Source organism: Oncorhynchus mykiss, chromosome 15 (assembly GCF_057628025.1).
Source record: "Oncorhynchus mykiss isolate SJ-2025 chromosome 15, ASM5762802v1, whole genome shotgun sequence".
Taxonomy (NCBI): Eukaryota; Metazoa; Chordata; class Actinopteri; order Salmoniformes; family Salmonidae; genus Oncorhynchus; species Oncorhynchus mykiss.
Window position 1 is genome coordinate 82,441,841 of NC_143036.1, and position 26,710 is coordinate 82,468,550.

At 42.5% G+C, this 26,710-nt stretch overlaps 1 protein-coding gene across 1 annotated transcript; it reads left to right on the forward strand.

Moving 5' to 3' along the window:
- Positions 1-1,873: 1,873 nt before the first annotated feature.
- On the forward strand, positions 1,874-14,750 carry LOC118938868 (globoside alpha-1,3-N-acetylgalactosaminyltransferase 1; the record flags this gene model as incomplete). The annotated part of the gene is given in 7 exon segments (XM_090199051.1): positions 1,874-1,938; positions 2,022-2,081; positions 5,469-5,522; positions 10,897-10,929; positions 11,363-11,494; positions 14,107-14,196; positions 14,198-14,750. Coding segments are annotated over 7 exon segments (987 nt in total), but the record flags the coding sequence as incomplete, so codon positions are not given.
- Positions 14,751-26,710: the final 11,960 nt, after the last annotated feature.

Sequence of the window (26,710 nt, forward strand, 5' to 3'; positions counted from 1 at the left end):
CTGCCACCTCTACACTCTAACCACTAGGCTACCCTGCCGCCTCTACACTCTAACCACTAGGCTACCCTGCCTCCTCTACACTCTAACCACTAGGCTACCGTGCCGCCTCTACACTCTAACCACTAGGCTACCCTGCCTCCTCTACACTCTAACCACTAGGCTACCCTGCCACCTCTACACTCTAACCACTAGGCTACCCTGCCACCTCTACACTAACCACTAGGCTACCCTGCCGCCTCTACACTCTAACCATTAGGCTACCCTGCCTCCTCTACACTCTAACCACTAGGCTACCCTGACGCCTCTACACTCTAACCACTAGGCTACCCTGCCGCCTCTACACTCTAACCACTAGGCTACCCTGCCTCCTCTACACTCTAACCACTAGGCTACCCGGCCGCCTCTACACTCTAACCACTAGGCTACCCTGCCGCCTCTACACTCTAACCACTAGGCTACCCTGCCGCCTCTACACTCTAACCACTAGGCTACCCTGCCTCCTCTACACTCTAACCACTAGGCTACCCTGCCTCCTCTACACTCTAACCACTAGGCTACCGTGCCGCCTCTACACTCTAACCACTAGGCTACCCTGCCTCCTCTACACTCTAACCACTAGGCTACCCTGCCACCTCTACACTCTAACCACTAGGCTACCCTGCCGCCTCTACACTCTAACCACTAGGCTACCCTGCCGCCTCTACACTCTAACCACTAGGCTACCCTGCCTCCTCTACACTCTAACCACTAGGCTACCCTGCCGCCTCTACACTCTAACCACTAGGCTACCCTGCCGCCTCTACACTCTAACCACTAGGCTACCCTGCCTCCTCTACACTCTAACCACTAGGCTACCCTGCCGCCTCTACACTCTAACCACTAGGCTACCCTGCCGCCTCTACACTCTAACCACTAGGCTACCCTGCCGCCTCTACACTCTAACCACTAGGCTACCCTGCCTCCTCTACACTCTAACCACTAGGCTACCCTGCCTCCTCTACACTCTAACCACTAGGCTACCCTGCCGCCTCTACACTCTAACCACTAGGCTACCCTGCCGCCTCTACACTCTAACCACTAGGCTACCCTGCCGCCTCTGCACTCTAACCACTAGGCTACCCTGCCGCCTCTACACTCTAACCACTAGGCTACCCTGCCTCCTCTACACTCTAACCACTAGGCTACCCTGCCACCTCTACACTCTAACCACTAGGCTACCCTGCCTCCTCTACACTCTAACCACTAGGCTACCCTGCCACCTCTACACTCTAACCACTAGACTACCCTGCCGCCTCTACACTCTAACCACTAGGCTACGCTGCCGCCTCTACACTCTAACCACTAGGCTGCGCTGCCGCCCCACATATTACTCACCTGGTCTTAAATGAACACATTTTCTCTCTGAGGCCACATGCAATAATAACACATCATTGTTTTCGTAATAGCTAACGATTAAACCCTTTTAAAAATACAAATTCTTCACACTTTTTTAAAAATCATTGCATTATTCAAGTGTGCAATTCGGTTTAATTGAAAAGCTCCTGTAAAGTTTGAATATCTTGCTTACATTTATATACTACTATATACACTATGGTTTGCACTTCAGGTTAATAGATGCACACACGCATGTAGCATGAATGAGGCTTTGCCCACACCACATCCAAGGTAATTTAAGGATAATGTAAGGATAATGTAAACTTGTGCAGCTCATAATTTGTAGCTCGACTCAGCTAAGCTGGATCCCCATTTTCAGTAGCTCATTGCATTATTGCGTTGCGTATAAATTAGGCTGCAAATCTGATGTAGAAGAAAAGCAGCGTGAGCAGCACATTTTGTGTAATAAGGCCTTTAAATGTTTTCATGACAGACTTGAATTGATTTTCTCCTCTCTTCCGAAAGGTATGTTCACTACAGCTTCTTCAATGAAAGGCTCAATGGGTAAGATCAAGTTTCTGTTAATTTATTACACCCTAATGATGCTATAATGTGATATGGATTTTCTGATTGATTCATATTCACAGGGTTTGGTTTGACTCTTCCAACAGAGATATCCCAGTTGATGAGGACCAGAGGAACACCAGGTTAGTTGATATGAACTTTGAAATCCTTCCAACAAGTCATGATACTTGGTACTTCTAAACGCTCTTTCCTATTTCCTTAATGTTACCCGTTAGATCATTTACAGAGATAACATAACAGAGATGTACTGTACACAGTTACTAGTGGTGGGCACCAATAAGGATATGAACAAGTCATATTGTGGTATTGGTTCATCATTGCTGTTACCCTACACTATTATGAAAAAGAGCAAACATGACTGTTCCCGGAGGCACAAAACCCTCTCAAAGGCCTTCAACGTAGCAAATTTAACAGCCTGCTGATGAGCCATGAAAACATTCCCGTTGTATTCACACTGGTTAGGAGGTACAATTAGATAAAACCAACAAATTATAGTCCCACTAAGAGCAAAAAATAGCTTTGGATCCAACAAACCCAGACCCATCGGAAAATCCCAACCCCCATGACCCAACTAGCAATGTAAATCAGTCTGATGTTGTCCCGATGGCATGCAAAGGGGCAGGGTCTGTGGGGCATTTTCTCTCAGATTGTTTGCTATAGTTGAATCAGGGTTATTTGTTACAATGTATTTTTTCCATTTGGTTGTTTTCTCATTGTCAAAAATTGTCAAACTAACTTACAATACTTGAACAAAACCATGTGTGTATCGGAAGTCACACCGCTTGCTCAGTGAGTACCAGTTCCTCCTAATTCGGCTCACACCAAGACTGGAGCCAATTGGACGTAAGATTCTCTAAAATGCCGTTTGAGGCGGCTTACGGTAGAGAAATTAACATTTTCTGGCATCAGCTCTGGTTGACATTCCTGCAGTCAGCATGTCTATGGCCTTTTATTGTCCCCAGCAGAAGGTGCACCTGTGCAATGATCACGTTGTTTAATCAGCTTCTTGATATGCCACACCTATCAGGTGAATGGAGTATCTTGGCAAATGAGAAATGATCACCAACAGGGATGTAAAGCTTTTTGGATCATTTCCTGTATTTTTTTTTCAGCTCATGAAACACGGGACCGACACTTTACATGTTGCGTTTACACACTGAGTGTACAAAACATTAAGGACACCATGTCTTTCCATCCATAACATAGACTGACAGGTGAATCCAGGTGAAAGCTATGATCCCTTATTGATGTCACTTGCTACATCCACTTCAATCAGTGTAGATGATACTATCGAGCATTTCACACACATTGTCTAAATACTGACTGTTAGCACTTGGTGACCTTGTTATGCACGTGAGTGAGGACCCAAAAGCGGTTTAACAAAAACAGAGTCCTTTAATGTCAAAACACAGGTAAGACATAGATCCTCTTCAAATGTATGATGGCAAAATAAACAACCCGCAGAGAGGGCGACAAATGAAACAGGTCCTTCTGAATATCACAGAAGAGTTCCCCTTCTAGCAGCAGAGGAGAATAGCTGGGTTAGAATCCCCTTCTAGCAGCAGAGGAGAATAGCTGGGTTGTAGAGGACAGAGGTACCTGATCACACGTAGCAGGCAGATTCCGACAGGACAGGACAAGGCTGAAGCAAACGAGACGATAGTTTGGTTCTGGCATGAGAAACTCAAACGAGAATCTGACAAAGACAGAAGCAGGAACAGAGAGAGAAATAGAGACTTAATCAGAGGGAAAAAAGGGAACAGGTGGGAAAAGGGTGAACGAGGTAGTTAGAGAAGATGAGGAGCAGCTGGGGGAAGGAGAGGAAGAGAAGGTAACCTAATACGACCAGCAGAGGGAGACGGAGTGAAGAGAAAGAACAGGAACAAGACATAATATGACAATATATGACAGACCTATAGAAATATCCCTAAAAGGCGTTAGATGAGGCAGGTAAACCTGCAACCTCTTCAATAACACTGGACATGAGATATTCTCTAAACATTACAGGGAAATGGCTCTAAATACATAAAGCAACACCTCCCCCATAACCATTCCTGTCTCTTCTGTAGATATTATATCCCTGTATTGCTACTGTGGGATCATTAAAGGAATGATCTATGTGAGTCTCATAAATGGCTAATATAAAGAATGTTATCTGATGTTAGTAAGTTACTGATTTACGGAATCTTATTTCTAAGGCATCTTATTTCATGTACTTACCTCCAAACGAGCTTCAATGCCATACAACACTCCTTCCGTGGCCTCCAACTGCTCTTAAACGCTAGTAAAACCAAATGCATGCTTTTCAACCGTTTGCTGCCTGCACCAGCACGCCTGACTAGCATCACCACCCTGGATGGTTCCGACCTAGAATATGTGGACATCTATAAGTACCTAGGTGTCTGGCTAGACTGTAAACTCTCCTTCCAGACTCATAGCAAACATCTCCAATCTAAAATCAAATCTAGAATCGGCTTTCTATTTCGCAACAAAGCCTCCTTCACTCACGCCGCCAAACTTACCCTAGTAAAACTGACTATCCTACGAATCCTCGACTTCGGCGATGTCATCTACAAAATAGCTTCCAATACTCTATTCAGCAAACTGGATGCAGTTTATCACAGTGCCATCCGTTTTGTTACTAAAGCACCTTATACCACCCACCACTGCGACCTGTATGCTCTAGTCGGCTGGCCCTCGCTACATATTCGTCGCCAGACCCACTGACTCCAGGTCATCTACAAGTCCGTGCTAGGTAAAGCTCCGCCTTATCTCAGTTCACTGGTCACGATGGCAACACCCACCCGTAGCACGCGCTCCAGCAGGTGCATCTCACTTATCATCCCTAAAGCCAACACCTCATTTGGCCTCCTTTCCTTCCAGTTCTCTGCTGCCTGTGACTGGAACGAATTGCAAAAAATCGTTGAAGTTGGAGACTTTTATCTCCCACAAACTTCAAACATCTGCTATCTGAGCAGCTAACCAATCGCTGCAGCTGTACATAGTCCATCGGTAAATAGCCCACCCATTTTTACCTACCTCATCCCCAAACTGTTATTATTTATTTACTTTTCTGCTCTTTTGCACACCAATACCTGTACATGACCATCTGATCATTTATCACTCCAGTGTTAATCTGCAAAATTGTAATTATTCGCCTACCTCCTCATGCCTTTTGCACACAATGTATATAGACTTTTTTTCCTACTGTGTTATTGACTTGTTAATTGTTTACTCCATGTGTAACTCTGTGTTGTCTGTTCACACTGCTATGCTTTATCTTGGCCAGGTCGCAGTTGTAAATGAGAACTTGTTCTCAACTGGCCTACCTGGTTAAATAAAGGTGTTCTCAACTAGCCTACCTAGTTAAATAAAGGTGTTCTCAACTAGCCTACCTGGTTAAATAAAGGTGTTCTCAACTAGCCTACCTGGTTAAATAAAGGTGAAAAATAAAATAAATAAAAAATACTGTATAGCCATCATTAATCATTGTCTTTTTATTCACACAGTCTGAGTAAGTCCATATTCAGGAGCAGAGAACAGAACATCATCTCTCCAGAAAGGTGTGTATCAGTATATTCAGGAGCAGAGAACAGAACATCACCTCTCCAGAAAGGTGTGTATCAGTATATTCAGGTGCAGAGATTCTCGATTGGATTCAGGTCTGGACTTTGACTTGGCCATTCTAACACCTGGGTATGTTTATTTTTGAACCATTCCATTGTAGATTTTGCTTTATGTTTTGGATCATTGTCTTGTTGGAAGACAAATCTCCGTCTCAGTCTCAGGTCTTTTGCAGACTCCATCAGGTTTTCTTCCAGAATGGTCCTGTATTTGGCTCCATCCATCTTACCATCAATGTTAACCATCTTCCCTGTCCCTGCTGAAGAAAAGCAGGCCCAAACCATGATGCTGCCACCACCATGTTTGACAGTGGGCATGGTGTGTTCAGGGTGATGAGCTGTGTTGCTTTTACGCCAAACATAACGTTTTGCATTGTTGCCAAAAAGTTCAATTTTGGTTTCATCTGACCAGAGCACCTTCTTCCACATGTTTGGTGTGTCTCCCAGGTGGCTTGTGGCAAACTTTAAACGACATTTTTTATGGATATCTTTAAGAAATGGCTTTCTTCTTGCCACTCTTCCATAAAGGCCAGATTTGTGCAATATACGACTGATTGTTGTCCTATGGACAGAGTCTCCCACCTCAGCTGTAGATTTCTGCAGTTCATCCAGAGTGATCATGGGCCTCTTGGCTGCATCTCTGATCAGTCTTCTCCTTGTATGAGCTGAAAGTTTAGAGGGACGGCCAGGTCTTGGTAGATTTGCAGTGGTCTGATACTTCTTCCATTTCAATATTATCGCTTGCACAGTGCTCCTTGGGATGTTTAAAGCTTGGGAAATCTTTTTGTATCCAATTCCGGCTTTAAACTTCTTCACAACAGTATCTTGGACCTGCCTGGTGTGTTCCTTGTTCTTCATGATGCTCTCTGCGCTTTTAACGGACCTCTGAGACTATCACAGTGCAGGTGCATTTATACGGAGACTTGATTACACACAGGTGGATTGTATTTATCATCATTAGTCATTTAGGTCAACATTGGATCATTCAGAGATCCTCACTGAACTTCTGGAGAGAGTTTGCTGCACTGAAAGTGAAGGGGCTGAATAATTTTGCACGCCCAATTTTTCAGTTTTTGATTTGTTAAAAAAGTTTGAAATATCCAATAAATGTCGTTCCACTTCATGATTGTGTCCCACTTGTTGTTGATTCTTCACAAAAAAATAAAATTGTATATCTTTATGTTTGAAGCCTGAAATGTGGCAAAAGGTCGCAAAGTTCAAGGGGGCGGAATACTTTCGCAAGGCACTGTAAGTATGTTTCCCAATCAGAGACAATGATAGACAGCTGTCCCTGATTGAGGACCATACCCGGCCAAACACAAAGAAATAGAAAACATAGAATGCCCACCCCAACTCACACCCTGACCACACCTTAATAGAGACATAAAAAAGGATCTCTAAGGTCAGGGCGTGACAACCTCTTTTGCTGCCTTTCCTTCCAGTTCTCTGCTGCCATTGACTGGAACAAATTGCAAAAAATAGCTGAAGATGGAGGCTTATATTTCCCTCACTAACTTTAAACATCAGAGCAGCTAACCGATCGCTGTAAATATCTGTAAATAGCCCATCTGTAAATAGCCCATCTGTAAATAGCCCATCTGTAAATAGCCCATCCAAATCTACCAACCTCATCCCCATATTGTTTTTATTTGCTTTTCTACTCTTTTGCACACCAGTATTTCTACTTGCACATCATCCTCTGCACATCTATATCTCCAGTGTTAATTTGCTAAATTGTAATTACTTTGCTACTATTGGCCTATTTATTGTCTTACCTTATCTCACGCCATTTGCACACACTGTTGGCTGTACGCTTGTTTTTCTCCATGTGTAACTCTGTGTTGTTGTTTGCTTTATCTTGGCCACAGGTCGCAGTTGTAAATGAGAACTTGTTCTCAACTGGCCTAACTGGTTAAATAAAGGTTAAATAAAGAAATAAAATAACATTTCACCACTTACTTCCCAGCAATGTAGTTAAAAAGTAAAAACATTAACAAACAAATAAAATATTAACACAAAAACAGAACAATGACGAGGGTTACATATGTACCGGTAATGAGCGTACTGGGGTATCAGGTAGATAGATTGATTGAGGTAATATGTACATGTAGGTACGGTTATGTGATTGATCGAACTACTATGTAGATGTAGGTAACGGTGAAACGCAGAAAGTCCCGGTTGCCATTTGATTAATTGTTCAGCAGTCTTATGTCTTTGGGATAGAAGCTGTTAAGCAGCCTTTTGGTCCCAGACATGACGCTCAGATACCGCTTGCTGTGTGGTAGCAGAGAGAACAGACTTACTTGGTTGGCTAGAGTCATTGAACATTTTTAGGGCCTTCCTCTGACACCACCTGGTATAGACATCCTGGATGACAGGGAGTTCGGCCCCAGTGATGTACTGGACTATACGCACCTTGTGGTCAGATGCCGACCAGTAGCTATACCAAGCGGTGATACAGCCGGTCAAGATGCTTTCAATGGTGCAGCTGTATAGTAGGTCGTTAGGGATGTGAACGTCAAGGAATTGGAAGATCTCGACCGTCTCCACTACAGACCCGTCGATATGTTTGGGGACATGCTAAGTCCTCCGTTTTCCAAGATAAGCTCTTTCATCTCGCAGAGAGGATGTTTTCCTGGTACCACACGGCCAGGTCTCCTCCCTTTAGGCTGTCTCGTCGTCTTCAGTCATCAGGCCTACCACTGTCATGTCGTCAGCAAACTTAATGATGGTGTTGGAGTACAGGAGTGGGCTAAGCACACACCCTTGAGGGGCCCCGGTGTTCAGGGTCAGCATGGCAGATTTGTTTTTGCCTAACAACACCAACTGGGGGCAACCCATCAAAGTCCAGTATCAAATTGGATTTAATCGCAGGGTCCTTAGTTTAGTTGGGGTGGAATGTGTATTAGAGTGGGTCCAGGGTGTCTGAGTTGATGGTGTTGATGTGAACCATGACCAGTCTTTCAAAGCATTTTCATGGCTACAGACGTGAGTGCTAGAAGGGATGGGCTAGCAGTTGCTGGATGGATTAGAGTGGGTCCAGGGTGTCTGAGTTGATGGTGTTGATGTGAACCATGACCAGTCTTTCAAAAGCATTTTCATGGCTACAGACGTGAGTGCTAGAAGGGATGGGCTAGCAGTTGCTGGATGGATTAGAGTGGGTCCAGGGTGTCTGAGTTGATGGTGTTGATGTGAGCCATGACCAGTCTTTCAAAAGCATTTTCATGGCTACAGACGTGAGTGCTAGAAGGGATGGGCTAGCAGTTGCTGGATGGAGGTGGCATTTGTAGTTGGCCTGTGTTTTTTGTGTTGGGGGGAGGGTAAGAAGTGAGATCTACTACACCTTGATTGGAAAGGCATTTCTAAAAGGTATCCCCCCCCCCCCCCCCCCCCCCCAACCCCATGCCCTTTTCAACTTTCCCTCCAACACTTTGGGGGATAAAGTGATCTATTTACATGCTGGTAACAGGTATGACATTATGAAATTATCAATTGATCACTGACAGGACTAAGTGGCTAACATCCACAATGAGAAAATATTGTATTTCTCAGGATGTAAAATGCATTTGGATGTATTCGGACCCCTTCACTTTTTCCACATTTTGTTCCAAATTTTGTTACATTATTCTAATATTATTCTAATATCATCAATCTATACACAATGGAAGACAGACTTATTCTAAAATTGATTAAATAAAAAAAAAAATTCTCATCAATCTATACACTATACCACATGATGACAAGGCAAAAATAGGTTTGTAGAACTTTTTGCAAATGTATTAAAACTAAAAATGTGTCTATAATAATGACATCACAATACCCCATAATGACATCACAATACCCCATAATGACATCACAATACCCCATAATGACAAAGCCAAAACAGGTTTTTAGAAATGTTAGCATAAGTATTCAGACCCTTTGATATGAGACTCGAAATTGAGCTCATGTGCATCCTGTTTCCATTGATCATCCTTGAGATGTTTTCTGCAACTTGATTGGAGTCCACCTGTGGTAAATTCAATTGTTTGGACATGATTTGGAAAGGCACACACCTGTCTACATAAGGTCCCACAGTTGACAGTGCATGTCAGAGCAAAAACCAAGCCATGAGGTCGAAGGAATTGTCCACAGAGCTCCGAGACAGGATTGGATCTGGGGAAGGGTAACAAAAAGATTCTGCAGCATTGAAGGTCCCCAAGAACACAGTGACCTCCATCATTCTTAAATGGGAGACGTTTGGAACCACCAAGACTCTTCGTAGAGCTAGCCGCCCGGCCAAACTGACCAATTGGCGTAGAAAGGCCTTGATCAGGGTAGTGACCCAAAAACCTGATGGTCACTCTGACAGAGCTCCAGAGTTCCTCTGTGGAGATGGGAGAACCTTCCAGAAGGACAACCATCTCTGCAGCACTCCACCAATCGGGTCTCTATGGTAGAGTGGACAGATGGAAGCCACTCCTCAGTAAAAGGCACATGACTGCCGACTTAGACTTTGCCAAAAGGCACCTAAAGAACTCTGACCATGAGAAACAAGATTCTCTGATCTGATGAAACCAAGATTGAACTTTTTGTCCTGAATTCCAAGCTTCACGTCTGGAGGAAACCTGGCACCATCCCTATGGTGAAGCATGGTGGTGGCAACATCATGCTGTGGGGATGTTTTTTCAGCGACAGGGACTGTGAGACTAGATTAACAGAGCAAAGTACGGAGAGATCCTTGACGAAAACCTCATCAGGGCTTCAGACTGGAGCAAAGGTTCACCGTCAAACAGAACAATGACCCTAAGCACACAGCTGAATGTCCTCGAGTGGCCAGAGCCCGGACTTGAACCTGATTGAACATTTCTGCAAATAGCTGTGTGCAGCGACGCTCCCCATTCAACCTGACAGAGCTTGAGAGGATCTGCAGAGAAGAATGGGAGAAACTCCCCAAATACAGGTGTGCGTCATATCCAAAAAGACTCGAGGCTGTAATCGTTGCCAAAGGTGGTTCAACAAAGCATTGAGTAAAGGGTCTGAACGGTAAATTTGATATTTAAATTTTTTATTTTTAATAAATTTGAGAAGTTCTAAAAGCTTGTTTTTGCTTCGACATTATAGGGTATTGTGTGTAGATTACGATACAGCGATACAAGCATAAAACCCACAAACCTCAGCAGTTCTAAAAATAGTTATATAAAGGATTATCCAACGAACCAATGAAAAAAAAAATCTTATTTTTCTCTAGCAACTTTTGATGAGAGTGTAATAACAGCATTTCTTCATTACAATGATGCCTGATTACCTAATGAATTACGTTTTGTTCTCCCAGGCTATTGTACAAGCAGCCCAGTGTCTTGGCGGGGTGAGTAGTGTTGTTATGTTAGTTAGTTAAATCTCATTGTTATCTTACACATTAGCGTGTAGCTTAGTATACCATACGTCTTTTCATGGACCTTATATTGCAAAAACATTGAGCTCAAAATCAGTACAACACAGTCCGGCTTGATCTGTATATCTGTAAACATTGAGATCATAATCAGTACAACACAGTCCGGCTTGATCTGTATATCTGTAAACATTGAGATCATAATCAGTACAACACAGTCTGGCTTGATCTGTATATCTGTAAACATTGAGATCATAATCAGTACAACACAGTCCAGCTTGATCTGTATATCTGTAAACATTGAGCTCATAATCAGTACTACACAGTCTGGCTTGATCTGTATATCTGTAAACATTGAGCTCATAATCAGTACAACACAGTCCGGGTTGATCTTGTTTTGTTTCTTTAGTCGTACTGATGTGGTGGCAGTCACCCCGTGGTTGGCACCCATCGTCTGGGAAGGAACCTTTGACCCTGACCTCGTCGACACAATCTACAAGTCCATGAACCTCACCATAGCAACCACCGTGTTTGCCGCTGGAAAGTGAGCAGCCTACAACTTTTCCCAAATATTCAAAAAGGGAAATTAAAGTAGCAATATTTTTATAAACACTGAAACTACACTGAGTGTACAAACATTATGACCACCTGCTTTCTCCATAACAGACTGACCAGGTGAATCCAGGTGAAAGCTATGATCCCTTATTGATGTCACTTGTTAAATCCACTTCAATCAGTGTAGATGAAGAGGAGGAGACGGGTTAAAGAAGGATTGTTAAGCCTCAACACATTTAAGACATGGATGGTGTTTGTGTGCCATTCAGATGGTGAATGGGCAAGACAACAACAACACTGTGTATGAGGCCATCACCAGCTATGGGAAGCATTGGAGTCAACATGGGCCAGAATCCCTGTGGAAAGCTTTCAACACCTAGTAGAGTGTATGAGGACATGACCAGCTATGGGAAGCATTGGAGTCAACATGGGCCAGAATCCCTGTGGAAAGCTTTCAGCACCTAGTAGAGTGTATGAGGACATGACCAGCTATGGGAAGCATTGGAGTCAACATGGGCCAGAATCCCTGTGGAAAGCTTTCAACACCTAGTAGAGTGTATGAGGACATGACCAGCTATGGGAAGCATTGGAGTCAACATGGGCCAGAATCCCTGTGGAAAGCTTTCAGCACCTAGTAGAGTGTATGAGGACATGACCAGCTATGGGAAGCATTGGAGTCAACATGGGCCAGAATCCCTGTGGAAAGCTTTCAGCACCTAGTAGAGTGTATGAGGACATGACCAGCTATGGGAAGCATTGGAGTCAACATGGGCCAGAATCCCTGTGGAAAGCTTTCAGCACCTAGTAGAGTGTATGAGGACATGACCAGCTATGGGAAGCATTGGAGTCAACATGGGCCAGAATCCCTGTGGAAAGCTTTCAGCACCTAGTAGAGTGTATGAGGCCATCACCAGCTATGGGAAGCATTGGAGTCAACATGGGCAAGAATCCCTGTGGAAAGCTTTCAGCACCTAGTAGAGTGTATGAGGACATGACCAGCTATGGGAAGCATTGGAGTCAACATGGGCCAGAATCCCTGTGGAAAGCTTTCAACACCTAGTAGAGTGTATGAGGACATGACCAGCTATGGGAAGCATTGGAGTCAACATGGGCCAGAATCCCTGTGGAACGCTTTCAACACCTAGTAGAGTGTATGAGGACATGACCAGCTATGGGAAGCATTGGAGTCAACATGGGCCAGAATCCCTGTGGAAAGCTTTCAACACCTAGTAGAGTGTATGAGGACATGACCAGCTATGGGAAGCATTGGAGTCAACATGGGCCAGAATCCCTGTGGAACGCTTTCGACACCTAGTAGAGTGTATGAGGACATGACCAGCTATGGGAAGCATTGGAGTCAACATGGGCCAGAATCCCTGTGGAAAGCTTTCAGCACCTAGTAGAGTGTATGAGGACATGACCAGCTATGGGAAGCATTGGAGTCAACATGGGCCACACGATTTCGGTGGTGCAACTCAATATTAAGGTGTTGTTAATGATTTGTACACTCAGTGTATGAGGACATAACTAGCTCATATCACATCGCAGGTAATACGATATCATAATGTCATGATTCACAGCTTGGCTAAGATTTGAATAATTGTACTACTTTGTTTATTTTCTGGTAGACTGTAATTTCTGGTCGGAAACGGTTGAGAATGTCCTATACAGTCCTATGAGAATGGCCATACAACAAATAGAACAAATAGAATATTCTATAATTGTGGTACAACAAAGGTCAACTATTCTAGTTCTGGGTCCATGTGTCCATGTTCTGGTTCTCTGGGTCCATGTTCTGGTTCTCTGGGTCCATGTTCTGGGTCCCTGGGTCCATGTTCTGGGTCTCTGGGTCCATGTTCTGGGTGTCTGGGTCCAAGTTCTGGATCCATGTTCTACAGAGTGTTTCTGGCATCAGAATCGCAGGTGTCTGATACTGCCGTTGTGCCATTGAGCAAGGCACCTTACACCCTTATGTATTGTACAGGTAACTGGCAAAATAATGAAAAACACTAGTAAATGAGGGATACAAAGTATATTGAATGCAGGTGCTTCCACACAGGTGTGGTTTCTGAGTTCATTAAGCAATTAACATCCCATCAACAGACCATTATTTCAGTCATTCTTTTTGCTACCATGGCTAATCACCCAGAACAACAATGCCCCCATTTACAGGGCACAACTGGTCACTAAATGGTTTGATGAGCATGAAAATGATGTAAACCATATGCCAGTCACCAGATCTCAATCCAAATGAGGCCGTACCTGAGATAGAGTTTTCCACGACTATCAACAAAACACCAAATTATCCCTCCGATAGAGTTTCAGACACTCGTAGAATCTTTGCCAAGGTGCATTAGAGCAGTTCTGGTGGCTGGTGGTAGCCCAAGGTTGGTGGTGGTGGCCCAAGGTTGCTGGTGGTGGCACAAGGTTGCTGGTGGTGGACCAAGGTTGTTGGTGGAGGCCCAAGGTGGCTGGTGGTGGACCAAGGTGGCTGGTGGTGGACCAAGGTGGCTGGTGGCGGCCAAACTCTCTACAAAGTACCCTTTATGTTGATGTTTCCTATATTTTGACAGTTACCTGTGTGTCTTTAAATTCTGACAAATACGTCCGCTTTCTCCGAGATTTCCTGGAGACAGCAGAGAAGCACTTCCTGGTCGACTTCAACGTGCGCTACTACGTTTTCACAGATCCAGGTGCCAGGTTCAAACCGCTGGCAGGAGATATCTTCCCGGAGGATGGAGATCATCCAGACAGCCATCGAACGTCAGATCAGCAGGGAGGCCGACTACATCTTCTGTCTGGACGTGGACAGCAAGTTCCACGCTCGCTGGGGAGCCGAGTCTCTGGGCAGGCTGGTTGCTGTGATTCACCCATGGTTCTACCAGGCGACCCGTGACCACTTCACATACGAACGGCGTCCAGCCTCGACAGCCTACATCCCCATGGATGAGGGAGATTACTACTATGCCGGGGCCGTGTTCGGGGGGTTGTTGGAGGAAGTGTACACACTAACAAAGGTATGTCGGAACCAGCTTGAAGAGGACGCGAGGAATTCCATCGAGGCTACCTGGAAGGAGGAGAGTCACCTCAACAGGTACCTGCTTTACAACAAGCCCAGCAAGCTGTTGTCTCCAGAGTACCAGTGGGATGACAAGAAGACCAAAACCAAAGAGGTCAAAATCATTCGCTTCTTTGGGATCATTAAAAACTATGCTGAAATTCGTCCCAATGTAAAGGACTAGGAATTAGCAGGAATAGCTTCACTGAGGTTTGGGTTAAGGTTAGGTTAAGTTCAAGTATAGCTTCACTGAGGTTTGGGTTATTGATTTTACTGAGTTACAGTTCTTATAAGGAAACCAGTCAATGGAAATAAATTCACCAGGCACTAATCTGTTGATTTCACATGACTGGAAATACAGATATGCATCTGTTTTTCAAAGATGACTTTTAAAAAGTTAGGGGCGTGTATCAGACAACTGGTGTATCTCGTGTGACCATCATTTGATCAGGCTGTTGATTGTGGCATGTGGAATGCTGTTTTTTTTGTTGTTGTTTTTTTCACCTTATTTAACCAGGTAGGTCAGATGAGAACAAGTTCTCATTTACAACCTGGCCAAGTTAAAGCAAAGCAGTGCGACAAAAACAACAACACAATAGATGGGATGGGATGGGATAAACAAATGTACCGTCAATAACACAATAGAAAAATATATATACAGTGTGTGCAAATGGAGTAAGGTATTATTGATGGCGGTTATGATATCGTTTAGTACTTTGAGCGTGGCTGAGCTACACCCGTGACCAGCTCGGAAACCAGACTGCACAGCAGAGAAGGTGTGGTGGGATTCGAAATGGTCAGTGATCTGTTTGTTAACTTGGCTTTCGAAGACTTTAGAAAGGCAGGGCAGGGTGGATATAGATCTGTAACAGTTTGGGGATCTAGAGTGTCACCCCCTTTGAGGAGGGGGATGACCGCAGCAGCTTTCCAATCTTTAGGTGAGGTTGAACAGATAGGTAATAAGGCTTGCAGCAATGGCGACGGATAAATTTAGAAAGAGAGGGTTCAGATTGTCTAGCCCAGCTGATTTGTACGGGTCCATCGTGCAAAGTTATTGGCCGGGGTTGGGGTAGCCAGGATGAAAGCATGACCAGCCGTAGAGAAATACTAATTGAAATTCTCGATTATCGTGGATTTATTGGTGGGGACAACGTTTTCTAGCCTCAGTGCAGTGGGCAGCTGGGAGGAGTTGCCTTTATTTTCCCTGGACTTTACAGTGTCCCAGAGCTTTCTGGAGTTAGAGCTTCAGGATGCAAATTTCTGTTTTAAAAAGCTAGCCTTTGCTTTCCTAACTGACTGTGTGTATTGGTTCCTGACTTCCCTGAAAAGTTACATATCGCTGGGAGTTTTCGATGCTAGAGCAGTACGCCACAGGATGTTGTGCTGGTCGAGGGCAGTCAGGTCTGGAGTGAACCAAGGGCTATATCTGTTCTTAGTTCTGCATTTTTTGAAAAGGGCATGCATATTTAAAATGCTGAGGAAATTACTTTCAAAGATCAACCAGGCATCCTCTACTCATGTGATGAGGTCAATATCCTTCCAGGATACCCGGGCCAGGTCAATTAGAAAGGCCTGCTCGCAGAAGTGTTTTAGGCAGTGTTTGACAGTGATGAGTGGAGGTCGTTTGACCACGGACCCATAACGGATACAGGCAATGAGTTAGTGATCGCTGAGATCCTGATTGAAAACAGGAAAGGTGAATTTGGAAGGCAAGTTGGTCAGGATAATATCTATGAGGGTGCCGATGTTTACGGATTTAGGTTTGTACCTGGTAGGTTCCTTGATAATTTGTGTGAGATTGATGGCATCAAGCTTAGATTGTAGGACGGCCGGGGTGTTAAGCATATCCCAGTTTAGGTCACCTAACAGAACGAACTGTGAAGATAGATGGGCAATCAATTCACATATGGTGTCCAGGGTACAGCTGGGAGCTGAGGGGAAACTATTACCGGCAGCAACAGTAAGAGACTTATTTCTGGATAGATTAATTTTTAAAATTAGAAGCTCGTACTGCACAGTCAACATAGTGTATGTAAACTTCTGACCCACTGGAATTGTAATACAGTGAATTATAAGTGAAATCATCTGTCTGTAAACAATTGTTGGAAAATTACTTTTGTCATGCACAAAGTAGATGTCCTAACCGACTTACCAAAACTATAGTTTGTTAACAAGAAATTTGTGGAGTGGTTGAAAAACGAGTTTTAACCTAAGTGTATGTAGACTTCCGACTTCAATTGTATACACTACTGACAAAAAACGACTATTTTAAATGCACTATTTATCAGTCACTGTTGTAGTTTGGGGATAATAACATTCTTCACTTCTAAGAAAATATATTTTTTTATTACCTTATTCATCCTGTATTATGTAGCCTATCTACTGTATGTTGATTACTGGGAACAATGTCAATAAATATACCTAAATACATACATTTAGGTTGGAGTCATTAAAACTCATTTTTCAACAACTCCACAAAAACCGCCATAAAAAAGCCAGACTACTGTTTGCAACTGTGCCCGGACTGGGCCCGCCGAGGAAGGCTCCGGCCATGGAGCTGGACTGGACACCGTGCCTGGACTGGGTTAATGTTAGGTTAAGTTCAGGTATAGCTTCACTGAGGTTTGGGTTAAGGTTAGGTTAAGTTCAGGTATAGCTTCACTAAGGTTTGGGTTAAGGTTAGGTTAAGTTCAGGTATAGCTTCACTGAGGTTAAGTTCAGGTATAGCTTCACTGATGTTAAGTTCAGGTATAGCTTCACTGAGGTTTGGGTTAAGGTTAGGTTAAGTTCAGGTATAGCTTCACTGAGGTTAAGTTCAGGTTTAGCTTCACTGAGGTTTGGGTTAAGGTTAGGTTAAGTTCAGGTATAGCTTCACTGAGGTTAAGTTCAGGTATAGCTTCACTGAGGTTTGGGTTAAGGTTAGGTTAAGTTCAGGTATAGCTTCACTGAGGTTAAGTTCAGGTATAGCTTCACTGAGGTTTGGGTTAAGGTTAGGTTAAGTTCAGGTATAGCTTCACTGAGGTTTGGGTTAAGGTTAGGTTAAGTTCAGGTATAGCTTCACTGAGGTTTGGGTTAAGGTTAGGTTAAGTTCAGGTATAGCTTCACTGAGGTTTGGGTTAATGTTAGGTTAAGTTCAGGTATAGCTTCACTGAGGTTTGGGTTAATGTTAGGTTAAGTTCAGGTATAGCTTCACTGAGGTTTGGGTTAAGGTTAGGTTAAGTTCAGGTATAGCTTCACTGAGGTTAAGTTCAGGTATAGCTTCACTGAGGTTTGGGTTAAGGTTAGGTTAAGTTCAGGTATAGCTTCACTGAGGTTAAGTTCAGGTATAGCTTCACTGAGGTTTGGGTTAAGGTTAGGTTAAGTTCAGGTATAGCTTCACTGAGGTTTGGGTTAAGGTTAGGTTAAGTTCAGGTTTAGCTTCACTGAGGTTTGGGTTAAGGTTAGGTTAAGTTCAGGTATAGCTTCACTGATGTTAAGTTCAGGAATAGCTTCACTGAGGTTTGGGTTAAGGTTAGGTTAAGTTCAGGTTTAGCTTCACTGAGGTTTGGGTTAAGGTTAGGTTAAGTTCAGGTATAGCTTCAATGAGGTTTGGGTTAAGGTTAGGTTAAGTTCAGGTATAGCTTCACTGAGGTTTGGGTTAAGGTTAGGTTAAGTTCAGGTTTAGCTTCACTGAGGTTTGGGTTAAGGTTAGGTTAAGTTCAGGTATAGCTTCACTGATGTTAAGTTCAGGAATAGCTTCACTGAGGTTTGGGTTAAGGTTAGGTTAAGTTCAGGTTTAGCTTCACTGAGGTTTGGGTTAAGGTTAGGTTAAGTTCAGGTATAGCTTCACTGAGGTTTGGGTTAAGGTTAGGTTAAGTTCAGGTTTAGCTTCACTGAGGTTTGGGTTAAGGTTAGGTTAAGTTCAGGTATAGCTTCACTGAGGTTAAGTTCAGGTATAGTTTCACTGAGGTTTGGGTTAATGTTAGGTTAAGTTCAGGTTTAGCTTCACTGAGGTTTGGGTTAAGGTTAGGTTGAGTTCAGGTATAGCTTCACTGATGTTTGGGTTAAGGTTAGGTTAAGTTCAGGTATAGCTTCACTGAGGTTTGGGTTAAGGTTAGGTTAAGTTCAGGTATAGCTTCACTGAGGTTTGGGTTAAGGTTAGGTTAAGTTCAGGCATAGCTTCACTGAGGTTTGGGTTAAGGTTAGGTTAAGTTCAGGTATAGCTTCACTGAGGTTTGGGTTAAGGTTAGGTTAAGTTCAGGTTTAGCTTCACTGAGGTTTGGGTTAAGGTTAGGTTAAGTTCAGGTATAGCTTCACTGATGTTAAGTTCAGGAATAGCTTCACTGAGGTTTGGGTTAAGGTTAGGTTAAGTTCAGGTTTAGCTTCACTGAGGTTTGGGTTAAGGTTAGGTTAAGTTCAGGTATAGCTTCACTGAGGTTTGGGTTAAGATTAGGTTAAGTTCAGGTTTAGCTTCACTGAGGTTTGGGTTAAGGTTAGGTTAAGTTCAGGTATAGCTTCACTGAGGTTAAGTTCAGGTATAGCTTCACTGAGGTTTGGGTTAATGTTAGGTTAAGTTCAGGTTTAGCTTCACTGAGGTTTGGGTTAAGGTTAGGTTAAGTTCAGGTATAGCTTCACTGATGATTGGGTTAAGGTTAGGTTAAGTTCAGGTATAGCTTCACTGAGGTTTGGGTTAAGGTTAGGTTAAGTTCAGGTATAGCTTCACTGAGGTTTGGGTTAAGGTTAGGTTAAGTTCAGGCATAGCTTCACTGAGGTTTGGGTGAAGGTTAGGTTAAGTTCAGGAATAGCTTCACTGAGGTTTGGGTTAAGGTTAGGTTAAGTTCAGGTATAGCTTCACTGAGGTTTGGGTTAAGGTTAGGTTAAGTTCAGGTATAGCTTCACTGAGGTTTGGGTTAAGGTTAGGTTAAGTTCAGGTTTAGCTTCACTGAGGTTTGGGTTAAGGTTAGGTTAAGTTCAGGTATAGCTTCACTGAGGTTTGGGTTAAGGTTAGGTTAAGTTCAGGTATAGCTTCACTGAGGTTTGGGTTAAGGTTAGGTTAAGTTCAGGTATAGCTTCACTGAGGTTTGGGTTAAGGTTAGGTTAAGTTCAGGTTTAGCTTCACTGAGGTTTGGGTTAAGGTTAGGTTAAGTTCAGGTATAGCTTCACTGAGGTTTGGGTTAAGGTTAGGTTAAGTTCAGGTATAGCTTCACTGAGGTTTGGGTTAAGGTTAGGTTAAGTTCAGGTATAGCTTCACTGAGGTGTGGGTTAAGGTTAGGGAAAGGTATAAAATGTCACATTGGATATACAGCTGTCCGGCCCCATTCATTTTCTGTTGGTGAAATATATACACTGACATAAAACTACTATTTTAAATGTACTGTATATCAGTCACTGTTGTAGTTTGGGGATAATAACATTCTTAATTTATAGGAAATTAAATATTTTTTATTACCTTATTCATCCTGTATTCTGTAGCCTATCTACTGTGTATGTTGATTACTGGGAAAAAACATCAATAAATATAATGTTTAAAAACATATTACGATTATGTGTATTTTTCTTGAAATAAATATTGAACCACTCTCAGAATGTTTGTGTTATTTCACTACTTGTTATATTTTCCACAGCCAAACTAAAAACAACATCTCCCCTGTGACAACGATATGCGGTGTATGAGTAACAAACCAGCGGTTTAGCGGAGAGATGGAGAAATAGGGAATGTTGCATGGATTCCACCTATAGATGTGTTGATCAGACAAGACACCGTGCTGGACTGAATTTACATTAAGAAAAACATTAGCATAATGTCAAAGTGGAGCTGGCATTCCTTTCCAGAAACAACCCCTAACCACTAGACATGTACTGTAAACTGTATGAAAACAAACACGAAAACAAAGGATAATACCCCTTTAAAAAGGTCATATGGAGGATTCACTTCCTTGTGTAAAAACATCCTGCCAATGACAAGGCAAAAGGGGAAATCCTTCAATTCAGGTTGTACCATCTAATCCATGTTATGTCAGGGATAATCAACGAGGGGCTCAATGGAAAATAATGACATGGAAGGTGTGTTCTATGACGCGCTAGGGGATTAGATTTGACCATTTAAAACCACAATACAACCACATGTTTATATAATCCATTTAAAATGATTGAGGATGACAAGTTCAAATTGAAAATACTTGAAAACGAATTATATACACAGATTATAATATGAAAACAAGAAGTTATAACTACATTGAACAAACAATATCAACTCAACATGCAACAAAATTGATTTTACTGAGTTACAGTTCTTATAAGGAAACCAGTCAATGGAAATAAATTCACCAGGCACTAATCTGTTGATTTCACATGACTGGAAATACAGATATGCATCTATTGGTCAAAGATGACTTTTAAAAAGGTCATGCATCAGGCGTGTATCAGACAACTGGTGTATCTGGTGTGACCATCATTTGATCAGGCTGTTGATTGTGGCAAGTGGAATGCTGTTTTTGTTGTTGTTTTTTTCACTGCAAAGCAGTGCGACAAAAACAACAACACAGTTACACATGGGATAAACACATGTACCGTCAATAACACAATAGAAATATATATATACAGTGTGTGCAAATGGAGTAAGGTGTTATTGATGGCGGTTATGATATCGTTTAGTACTTTGAGCGTGGCTGAGCTACACCCGTGACCAGCTCGGAAACCAGACTGCACAGCAGAGAAGGTGTGGTGGGATTCGAAATGGTCAGTGATCTGTTTGTTAACTTGGCTTTCGAAGACTTTAGAAAGGCAGGGCAGGGTGGATATAGTTCTGTAACAGTTTGGATCTAGAGTGTCACCCCCTTTGAAGAGGGGGATGACCGCAGCAGCTTTCCAATCTTTAGGTGAGGTTGAACAGATAGGTAATAAGGCTTGCAGCAATGGCGACGGATAATTTTAGAAAGAGAGGGTTCAGATTGTCTAGCCCAGCTGATTTGTACGGGTCCATCGTGCGAAGTTATTGGCCGGGGTTGGGGTAGCCAGGATGAAAGCATGACCAGCCGTAGAGAAATACTAATTGAAATTCTCGATTATCGTGGATTTATTGGTGGGGACAACGTTTTCTAGCCTCAGTGCAGTGGGCAGCTGGGAGGAGGTGCCTTTATTTTCCCTGGACTTTACAGTGTCCCAGAGCTTTCTGGAGTTAGAGCTTCAGGATGCAAATTTCTGTTTTAAAAAGCTAGCCTTTGCTTTCCTAACTGAATGTGTGTATTGGTTCCTGACTTCCCTGAAAAGTTGCATATCGCTGGGAGTTTTCGATGCTAGAGCAGTACGCCACAGGATGTTGTGCTGGTCGAGGGCAGTCAGGTCTGGAGTGAACCAAGGGCTATATCTGTTCTTAGTTCTGCATTTTTTGAAAGGGGCATGCATATTTAAAATGCTGAGGAAATTACTTTCAAAGATCAACCAGGCATCCTCTACTCACGTGATGAGGTCAATATCCTTCCAGGATACCCGGGCCAGGTCAATTAGAAAGGCCTGCTCGCAGAAGTGTTTTAGGCAGCGTTTGACAGTGATGAGTGGAGGTCGTTTGACCGCGGACCCATAACGGATACAGGCAATGAGTTAGTGATCGCTGAGATCCTGATTGAAAACAGGAAAGGTGAATTTGGAAGGCAAGTTGGTCAGGATAATATCTATGAGGGTGCCGATGATTACGGATTTAGGTTTGTACCTGGTAGGTTCCTTGATAATTTGTGTGAGATTGAGGGCATCAAGCTTAGATTGTAGGACGGCCGGGGTGTTAAGCATATCCCAGTTTAGGTCACCTAACAGAACGAACTGTGAAGATAGATGGGCAATCAATTCACATATGGTGTCCAGGGTACAGCTGGGAGCTGAGGGGAAACTATTACCGGCAGCAACAGTAAGAGACTTATTTCTGGATAGATTAATTTTTAAAATTAGAAGCTCGTACTGCACAGTCAACATAGTGTATGTAAACTTCTGACCCACTGGAATTGTAATACAGTGAATTATAAGTGAAAGCATCTGTCTGTAAACAATTGTTGGAAAATTACTTGTGTCATGCACAAAGTAGATGTCCTAACCGACTTACCAAAACTATAGTTTGTTAACAAGAAATTTGTGGAGTGGTTGAAAAACGAGTTTTAACCTAAGTGTATGTAGACTTCCGACTTCAATTGTATACACTACAGACAAAAAACGACTATTTTAAATGCACTATTTATCAGTCACTGTTGTAGTTTGGGGATAATAACATTCTTCACTTCTAAGAAAATATATTTTTTTATTACCTTATTCATCCTGTATTCTGTAGCCTATCTACTGTATGTTGATTACTGGGAACAATCGCAATAAATATAATGTTTAAAAAAATATTACGATTATGTGTATTTTTCTTGAAATAAATATTTAACCACTCTCAGAATGTTTGTGTTATTTCACTACTTGTTGTTTTTAGTTTGGCTGTGGAAAATATAACATCTCCCCTGTGACAACGATATGCGGTGTATGAGTAACAAACCAGCGGTTTAGTGGAGAGATGGAGAAATAGGGAATGTTGCATGGATTCCACCTATAGATGTGTAGATCAGACAAGACACCGTGCTGGATTCACATTAAGGAAAACATTAGCATAATGTCAAAGTGGAGCTGGCATTCCTTTCCAGAAACAACCCCTAACCACTAGACACATACTATAAACTGTATGAAAACAAAGGATAATAGCCCTTTAAAAAGGTCATATGGACGATTCACTTCCTTGTGTAAAAACATCCTGCCAATGACAAGGTCAAAGGGGAAATCCTTCAACTCAAGTTGCACCATCTAATCGATGTTATGTCAGAGATAATCAACGAGGGGCTCAATGGAAAATAATGACATGGAAGGTGTGTTCTATGACGCGCTAGGGGATTAGATTTGACCATTTAAAACCACAATACAACCACATGTTTATATAATCCATTTAAAATGATTGAGGATGACAAGTTCAAATTGAAAATACTTGAAAACGAATTATATACACAGATTATAATATGAAAACAAGAAGTTATAACTACATTGAACAAACAATATCAACTCAACATGCAACAAAATTGATTTTACTGAGTTACAGTTCTTATAAGGAAACCAGTCAATGGAAATAAATTCACAAGGCACTAATCTGTTGATTTCACATGACTGGAAATACAGATATGCATCTGTTGGTCAAAGATTACTTTTAAAAAGGTCATGCATCAGGCGTGTATCAGACAACTGGTGTATCTGGTGTGACCATCATTTGATCAGGCTGTTGATTGTGGCAAGTGGAATGCTGTTTTTGTTGTTGTTGTTTTTTTCACCTTATCTAACAAGTTCTCATTTACAACCAAGTTAAAGCAAAGCAGTGCGACAAAAACAACAACACAGTTACACATGGGATAAACACATGTACCGTCAATAACACAATAGAAATATATATATACAGTGTGTGCAAATGGAGTAAGGTGTTATTGATGGCGGTTATGATATCGTTTAGTACTTTGAGCGTGGCTGAGCTACACCCGTGACCAGCTCGGAAACCAGACTGCACAGCAGAGAAGGTGTGGTGGGATTCGAAATGGTCAGTGATCTGTTTGTTAACTTGGCTTTCGAAGACTTTAGAAAGGCAGGGCAGGGTGGATATAGTTCTGTAACAGTTTGGATCTAGAGTGTCACCCCCTTTGAAGAGGGGGATGACCGCAGCAGCTTTCCAATCTTTAGGTGAGGTTGAACAGATAGGTAATAAGGCTTGCAGCAATGGCGACGGATAATTTTAGAAAGAGAGGGTTCAGATTGTCTAGCCCAGCTGATTTGTACGGGTCCATCGTGCGAAGTTATTGGCCGGGGTTGGGGTAGCCAGGATGAAAGCATGACCAGCCGTAGAGAAATACTAATTGAAATTCTCGATTATCGTGGATTTATTGGTGGGGACAACGTTTTCTAGCCTCAGTGCAGTGGGCAGCTGGGAGGAGGTGCCTTTATTTTCCCTGGACTTTACAGTGTCCCAGAGCTTTCTGGAGTTAGAGCTTCAGGATGCAAATTTCTGTTTTAAAAAGCTAGCCTTTGCTTTCCTAACTGACTGTGTGTATTGGTTCCTGACTTCCCTGAAAAGTTACATATCGCTGGGAGTTTTCGATGCTAGAGCAGTACGCCACAGGATGTTGTGCTGGTCGAAGGCAGTCAGGTCTGGAGTGAACCAAGGGCTATATCTGTTCTTAGTTCTGCATTTTTTGAAAGGGGCATGCATATTTAAAATGCTGAGGAAATTACTTTCAAAGATCAACTAGGCATCCTCTACTCATGTGATGAGGTCAATATCCTTCCAGGATACCCGGGCCAGGTCAATTAGAAAGGCCTGCTCGCAGAAGTGTTTTAGGCAGCGTTTGACAGTGATGAGTGGAGGTCGTTTGACCGCGGACCCATAACGGATACAGGCAATGAGTTAGTGATCGCTGAGATCCTGATTGAAAACAGGAAAGGTGAATTTGGAAGGCAAGTTGGTCAGGATAATATCTATGAGGGTGCCGATGTTTACGGATTTAGGTTTGTACCTGGTAGGTTCCTTGATAATTTGTGTGAGATTGAGGGCATCAAGCTTAGATTGTAGGACGGCCGGGGTGTTAAGCATATCCCAGTTTAGGTCACCTAACAGAACGAACTGTGAAGATAGATGGGCAATCAATTCACATATGGTGTCCAGAGTACAGCTGGGAGCTGAGGGGAAACTATTACCGGCAGCAACAGTAAGAGACTTATTTCTGGATAGATTAATTTTTTAAATTAGAAGCTCGTACTGCACAGTCAACATAGTGTATGTAAACTTCTGACCCACTGGAATTGTAATACAGTGAATTATAAGTGAAATCATCTGTCTGTAAACAATTGTTGGAAAATTACTTGTGTCATGCACAAAGTAGATGTCCTAACCGACTTACCAAAACTATAGTTTGTTAACAAGAAATTTGTGGAGTGGTTGAAAAACGAGTTTTAACCTAAGTGTATGTAGACTTCCGACTTCAATTGTATACACTACAGACAAAAAACGACTATTTTAAATGCACTATTTATCAGTCACTGTTGTAGTTTGGGGATAATAACATTCTTCACTTCTAAGAAAATATATTTTTTTATTACCTTATTCATCCTGTATTATGTAGCCTATCTACTGTATGTTGATTACTGGGAACAATGTCAATAAATATACCTAAATACATACATTTAGGTTGGAGTCATTAAAACTCATTTTTCAACAACTCCACAAAAACCGCCATAAAAAAGCCAGACTACTGTTTGCAACTGTGCCCGGACTGGGCCCGCCGAGGAAGGCTCCGGCCATGGAGCTGGACTGGACACCGTGCCTGGACTGGGTTAATGTTAGGTTAAGTTCAGGTATAGCTTCACTGAGGTTTGGGTTAAGGTTAGGTTAAGTTCAGGTATAGCTTCACTAAGGTTTGGGTTAAGGTTAGGTTAAGTTCAGGTATAGCTTCACTGATGTTAAGTTCAGGTATAGCTTCACTGAGGTTTGGGTTAATGTTAGGTTAAGTTCAGGTTTAGCTTCACTGAGGTTTGGGTTAAGGTTAGGTTAAGTTCAGGTATAGCTTCACTGATGTTAAGTTCAGGTATAGCTTCACTGAGGTTTGGGTTAATGTTAGGTTAAGTTCAGGTATAGCTTCACTGAGGTTTGGGTTAATGTTAGGTTAAGTTCAGGTTTAGCTTCACTGAGGTTTGGGTTAAGGTTAGGTTAAGTTCAGGTATAGCTTCACTGAGGTTAAGTTCAGGTTTAGCTTCACTGAGGTTTGGGTTAAGGTTAGGTTAAGTTCAGGTATAGCTTCACTGAGGTTAAGTTCAGGTATAGCTTCACTGAGGTTTGGGTTAAGGTTAGGTTAAGTTCAGGTATAGCTTCACTGAGGTTAAGTTCAGGTATAGCTTCACTGAGGTTTGGGTTAAGGTTAGGTTAAGTTCAGGTATAGCTTCACTGAGGTTTGGGTTAAGGTTAGGTTAAGTTCAGGTATAGCTTCACTGAGGTTTGGGTTAAGGTTAGGTTAAGTTCAGGTATAGCTTCACTGAGGTTTGGGTTAATGTTAGGTTAAGTTCAGGTATAGCTTCACTGAGGTTTGGGTTAATGTTAGGTTAAGTTCAGGTATAGCT